Source organism: Atta cephalotes (assembly GCF_000143395.1).
Source record: "Atta cephalotes unplaced genomic scaffold scaffold00009, whole genome shotgun sequence".
Taxonomy (NCBI): Eukaryota; Metazoa; Arthropoda; class Insecta; order Hymenoptera; family Formicidae; genus Atta; species Atta cephalotes.
This window is the reverse complement of record NW_012130073.1, coordinates 1216196-1223402: the sequence shown is the minus strand read 5'-3', so window position 1 is coordinate 1223402 and position 7207 is coordinate 1216196. Positions and strand designations below refer to the sequence as shown.

Genomic DNA, 7207 nt, shown 5'->3' with positions numbered 1-7207 from the left:
ATGACAACGTGGAAGCCAAAGCTCGCAGTGGACCGTTAGAAACGATTACCGTCGCGATTTTTTCCATTCTTTTTCAAAATCTCATCTTCTGTCCTCACCTCATTTTCTCCTTTTCCAAGCATCAACGTTGATAATACAATCGCCACGTTACTTCTTCACGAATGCCGATGAGTCGATGGTTTGACGCATTTTTGCGATGTGATGGTACGATTTGAAAAAAAAGAAATATCCGACAAAGTGGCAAATCGCAATGGACGCGTCAGTCTTTCATCGTGGTTATGCTCGAAAGTGTACATACGAGCTGACGATTCGCCGATACACGTAGTGGATATAGCTGTTTTGATAGTCGGTGTCAATGGGTCGTATGAATAAAAGCAAAGTGAATGTTCTTGACGGAAGGTGGAAGCGTAAGGCGTGTGTGTCTGTGTGTGTATTTAATAGCGAATTCGGTCACTTGCATTATACTGAAAACTGCTGTTCGTGAAATTAGCATGATGAAGTTAAATGTAAAAGTATTTAGGTCTGATTACATCAACGTTACTTTGTTATACTTTGTTACTTGCATTAAGCAAGGCTTAAAACTCTCTTTTTTTCTTTTTTAAACAGAAGAGAAGAAAAAGACAGGGAGAGAGCCTCACTTAAAGTCATGTTCAAAGTAATGTTGATGCAATCGAGCTTTAAACGTCTTAAACAATTAAATATCCAGTAATGATGTTACGTTATCTATTAACAGAATATACATGTATTATTTTATTGTCAAAGTTAATTATATTATGTTACTACAGTTAGATATTTTATATAAAGCAGCCTTTAATGTGTATTAATTTAATAGCAAATTCGTACTAGAGCGCACTAATTGCATTAAAGCCGTTATTGTATATTGATTTAATTTGAATGTAAAAATGAATATAAAAATGAAATATTTTCATTCAAATATTTTTAATTATAACATATATATTTTATTCAGGGTTAAAAGTTAAAAGTTAAGCTAAAAGATTGTAATGTTAATTAATTTTAATTCAACTTAGTATTTCATTGTAGACTCTTAACTTTTTAACTTAATTTAGTTAAATTAGTTTTATCGGTAACTATTAACTTTTAATTTTTCTGATTTTTCTGAAATTAACCTTTTTAGACCCAATGCCAGGGGATAATGAATGTATAATTTAGTAATCAAACTTTACTAATTAAATTAGATATTTCATTATTTTATCAATTTGTATCTTAAATTTTCAAGTTAATCAGAGTAGAGACTGATTTTACTTGATAATACAGTAGAATGTATAGGGAATTTCTGCTTTTATAATTATATTGAACACATATCTTTAATCAATTTGTAAGTGACAGCACTAGTGCTCACAACTAACTCTTCATCTTTTTCTAATTTTAAGAATAAAAAAAAGATGAAGAGTAAGTTGAACCAAGATTAAAGTTAATCTATATTTGCTACAAATAGTGCAAATAATCAAATTCACATTAAAACAAAAGATTGAGACGAGAAAGCGTTATCCTGCGTTTCTTATTCTTATCTACTCGCGATTCTTTAACTTTCTTGTCCTATGAAATATTTGCTGCGTGCCTTGAAGTATTTGCCTGGAGAGCATAAATGATATAAATGTTTTGCTGCGTTTCATTCGAGTTAATTCTTCACCTGTACTTAGACTGCAAGCTGCTAAGTTGTGATCTGTGTTGTTTTGTCTCACATTGGCGAAAATATTTATTTTTTAAATAAAAATTTCAAACTCATTACACAGGCTGCAATATTTTATTTACCGCTTAAATTCCTATATTCTTATGTCACATATTATATTAGCAGCTTGCTCAAGTTAGCATTTGTAATATCGTGTAAATATTGTGAAGAATTATAAGGTTTTTATGTAAATTATAGATTTTTCTGAGAATTATATGTTGTTTTTTTTATTGCTGCATTTCTCTTGACTGAAAAAGAGAACTAGAATTTTTGTCAAATTTTAAACTTACATCTATTTCACTTCAAGTACAAAAAGTGTGTATTAGTTTAATTATAAAAACAGATCTATAGTTTAACAGTTTTTGCAATATATCTAGATCAGTAAGAGAAATGTTTCTGTTATATGATTACAGAATCTCTACAAACGTCTAAACATATATCGCCAGAAGAAAAATTTGATAAGTTTCTGGATATAGAGCGATATTATTACTATTGTCAGAGTACAAATGAGAGAAATAAAAGTAGTCCAGATCTACAATATGGTGTGAGTTATCACGACTCTTCTATTGTTTCCTGCAATGGTAAAATATAATTATTGTGCTATTTTATTTTGTATATACTTTTTTGTATGTTTTATTCTGTATAAGTTCTTTAATCGCGACCAAAACGATCATAAAATTAAATATTTCTTATAATGTAAATTACAGCGTCATTTATTTCTAATTGTAAAATAAATTCTGATACCAATATTGTTGTCTATCGATCTGTTGCTTCCTGACATTTTAAATTATACTAGCATGTATTATTTCGCCTCATAACAATAAAATTTAAATAAATAAATGTAAATGTAAATTACGATATTATGATAAATTTTTTGTTTCTAGGACTACACATATTTGACGTTGCGCCACAATGGGCGCTATCAAACAATTTTATGCAGTGGATTGATCTGCAAGCATTGGTAGCACATAATACCGCGCAGAATATAGATGACTTGTATTACAAAACAAAAGATACCACGGAATCTATTAATTTAAACTTGATATATTCTGCAAAGTTATTACCAACGGCACGACACGATGATAGGATAGTGAATTCTAATGTACTGATTGGTACAGTTAATGAATCACTATCCATAAAAACGGGAAACCTGCAGGAGGAACGAAAGAATAGGCTAGCTAGCTGCCAGAAGGATTTTGGTGAGGAAACAGACTCTAATTCGCTAAATATCAGTAAAACAACGGAGCTTACGTATTCGTTCACAAAAAATAAAATCAAAGTTTCATCTGAATCGCAGAGAGAGATTTGTTACGACGCTAATATTGGTCTGTTTAATTGTGTGTCAAAACATTCGATCGACACGCAAAATATCGGATTGAAAGTGACATCGGATAATATTCAGCACAGTAAAAAAGCTTGCGACTCTAATTACGTCACTTCTGTAGCAGATAATGAGCCACTTAATTTAGTAATAAATTCAAAAAAATGTTCACAATGCAGTCATACTTGTAGTGAGACGAAAAATCAACTCTGCAATTGTCCACATTCATCAGGTGTCAATAAAGAGACACTTTCAGTAGATGGTGCCATTTTAAGACAATTAAATCATTCCCCTAATGTACAAAGTTTTTATAATGTAAAGTACAAGAAAGTAGATTATGGTTTATTGAAGCTTTCTGATTTAAATGAATTGTCATGTAACTCGAAAAAAGGCGAAGAATTACTGAAAACTATCGGTAAATTGCATGTTGATAGTGATGAAGTAAATGGAACGGTTATAACAAACAATAATTTGAAACAAGAGAGTGTGTATCTGGACAAATACATCACGCATATATTATCATCACGCTTAAGTGATTGTAAATCGAAATCATTAGCTTGGACACATTTACAGTTGAATGTCAAATGTAATAATATTAAGAAAGAATGCTGTAGTGAGGAAGAGGCACACAAATCAGAAAATATCGATCTAGTGACTGCCTGCAATCCAAGATTAAGCAATTGGGCGTGTTTCGAAATGTCAGGGCAGTATCCAGGTCATAGCCGACCACCGGTTGGCACACCTCCACCACAAACTGTCTGGAATCATCTGATGCCGCCGGGTCAAGGTAATTTTAAATTCCAGATATTTAATGGCAAGTATTTTTTCAACCTCATAATAAATTAATCGCGATCATTGCGCTTTCAGCTCTCAATATCCATCCGACATTGTCTGGTGCTTCATTGGGAACAGCTGGATTCTACACACATCCATCCATAGCGCGAGCGTCCCATCTACCATCTCAACTCACTCCACAACTTGCTCACACACAAGCACCACCGACATGGCATACACCCACGGTTCCCTCGAAGAGCGTCACACCGGCGAACACGCCAGGCAATCCTTTGTTCAGTTTACAAATGTTGGTGGACAATCGGCAAAATCAAAATCAATATAGAAGTTCGCCTGGCTCCCAAAACACCTTAGATCTTTCATCTACATCGGAAATTATGGCGGAGAATTATTCTCGGATACCTCAAGATATTCCCATCAGTTTGACCGCGAGAAACGTGGATAAGGGCAATCGAAACGGAAACATAATCTCACCACCCATACCGCTTAACGGAGAGACTTCGTCAGATAGCGGAATCAGCTCGTCTGTACCGACGCCGAACTCGGTCAGCGAACCAGTTTCGTTATCGACGAAGGAGATGACCACTCCTAAGATAACGGTGAAAAACTTTGAAAGTAATCTAAAGGGAGTCGCCAATCTTCATGATAAGATTAAAGAAATGAATGTAGATAATTTTACGCAGAAAGTGATAAATTTGCCGCCTAGTGTAACGATAGAGAGGGTGGTTACGGAAAAAAAGGAGTCTGAAATTTCGAAAGCTAAGGATACGTTGAGTGTTATCGCGCAAGTGCCAAGGAATGTCTTACCTGTTATAGTCAATCTTACATCTAAGATGGAGAAAGACGTTACGGACAGTCCTAAGCGAGAATCCTCTTCTGAAAGGGATAAGAAACATGAGGAGACAAGTGTGAGGTCACCTAAGAATTTGCCGAAAAGGGGCAAAAAAGGTGTTGATTCTTTATTAGAGAAATTGGAAGGAGGGAATAAGAAACTTGGGAATACTGAGAATATTGGTTCGGTGATCGTGATGCCGGTAGAGGAAAAGGACACGTCCAGCGTTAAAAGTATGTCGCCGGAACGGCAGAAGTCTAAATCGCCGACTCGGGAGGATGAAGTAGTATCGCCAGCTTTCAGCAACGACGACTCAAATGATAATACTAAGCAACGTAGGAAACGAAAACTGGAGAAACCTGTGAGGCTGAGCAAAGACTCGAAAACAGAGGTCGAGGACATGGAACTTGAACCCACAGAACCTACGGAACCGAGGACTATTGATCCGTTGTTGGAAGAGACGACTAGTTCTACATTGGCAGCCGAGATCAAGACAACAGAGGAGCAGATTACCAGAGAAGCGGAGGAAAGAATATCAAATAAGGCAGCAATAGACGAAATCACGGAGGAAAGAGCAGAAGAAAGTCAATTGGTTCGAAGACGGAGTAGTAGCGAGGATACTACGACTAGTAACTTGATATCAATAAATCAGAGGACACGAAGAAAATCCAGTGAGGACGCATCATCCGAGTTCCCGAAGATAATGAGCCCAAAGGATACGAGTAATACGACGGCAACAAATCCTTTCGTCGAGGTTGAGTCGGAACTAGCAAAAATGTTCGCCGGAATCGTGGAAGCGGACCCAGAGGTCAAAAATGAAGAATTAAAAGTGGAACTCGCAAACGCGCAAATCCAAGGTGACAACGCCGCTGTGAAATTCGAAGGTCTCGAAAATAGTATACTACCGATAACAGATTCTCAAAACATTCAGAGCAATCCCATTGACGTTTCTTCTACAGTGGACACAAAATTGTCAGGGAAAAGAGGTAAGAAGGGTAAAATGCAGAGTGGAAAGAGAAAAATCTCCAGGTCGACGGAGAACATTTTTGGTACGACAGATGATTCTCCGAAAGAGGTGAAGAAGAGACGGATGTCCAAAGGCTCGAAGAAACAGGATCAAGCTTCGAAGAAAACAAAGAAAAACACCAAGATTGATGGTCTGAGGGAGATGGCGTATGATTCTGGTTCGAACGCGAGTTCGATTAGGTCCCGAGGACCAGTGGTTCACGTGGAGGGGCCAAGGGACAGTCCGTTGAGTATCCAAGTAGTTAATGCACCTCGGGAAGAAGAAGAGGAAAAGAGCAAGGAGAAACGGAAAAGCGTCGGCAATGGGAACGGAGGCCGAAGCAAAAGGCTTAGTCATCAAAACGATTTAGATTATAGAGGTACGCCTGTGAAATGAAAAATTGTTTCTATAGGTGTTCATTTTAAAACGAGATTTAATTTATCGCTCATTCTTGTTATCTACAGGTAAAGTCAGCAGAGCAGGTCTCTTCAGTTCAACATTATCCTCGCGATACGATGCGCACACTACGGATTCAACCTGGATCTGCGTATTTTGCAAACAGGGTCCTCATTCTGTTATACCTGGCGATTCGTCCAGGCCACATCCGAATTTGGCCGGACCGCATATCGCGACTGGAACTTACACGGTAAATATATATTCTCTCTGAATTACTTATATGTAATGCTTCAAGTAACTCGATATATTTAATTTCAGGCAAGTAAATATTTAATACTATAAACGCAATGGGCTATTAAACTGTTCTATATTAATTGCATCGTAGCGTCATAAGCATGTTGCAAACGTTATGGTCCAATCAATGTCAAGCTAGCGATTCTACTTGAATCTCAATGCTACGATACGATTAGTGCAGAAGCAGTTTTAGAAGCGAGTAATTATGTATTAACGTTACGAATAATATACGGTAAATGCTTGCGACAGGTTCCAGCTGGCGTGTTAAGTGATTTATTTGGTCCATATTTAATTGGCAAAGAGCGATTAGAGGATGGCATTTTATCGGCCGATGAACAGGAAATTACGACAGAACAGAAGAAAGGCGGCAAAAACAAGAGGAGCTTGAGGTACGCTGGTTTAGCCGACCAGTTCTCCGCGAAAATGGGCAAGAAGAAGCGAAATTCCGTTGAAAGTAACACAAACGTCATTTTTACGGGTATGACTCTGCATCCCGGCGGGGAGGAACAACGATGGGAGGTGTGGCTTCACGAACAATGCGCGGTTTGGGCAGCCGGGGTATATATGGCAGGTAAGTCATCAGAATGATGAAAGTGGAAAGACAAGAAAAGCGGTGGAATTGTATAATTCAAAAGTAATATGTAATAATGAAAATTGGGATTGTGTTTGGTAGGTGGTAGAGTGACAGGATTGCAAGAGGCTGTGTGGGACGCCGCTAAATCAGTATGTGACTCCTGCGGCTTGACAGGCGCGAATATCGGTTGCGTAAAACGTGGTTGTAAAGCTGTCTCGCATTATCCATGCGCGCTGACGAAAGGCTGGCACCTCGACACAAATCAGTACATACCTAAGTGTAATCTTCATCGAGTTACGTGA

At 37.3% G+C, this 7207-nt stretch overlaps 1 protein-coding gene across 1 annotated transcript; it reads left to right on the top strand.

The window, feature by feature from the left end:
- On the top strand, nucleotides 1–7207 carry LOC105627614 (uncharacterized protein CG5098). The gene is made up of 7 exons (XM_012208893.1): nucleotides 1–34; nucleotides 2104–2271; nucleotides 2575–3798; nucleotides 3879–6020; nucleotides 6106–6287; nucleotides 6581–6902; nucleotides 7005–7207. Exons 1-7 carry the CDS (start codon nucleotides 1–3, stop codon nucleotides 7205–7207), a joined length of 4275 nt encoding a protein of 1424 aa, XP_012064283.1.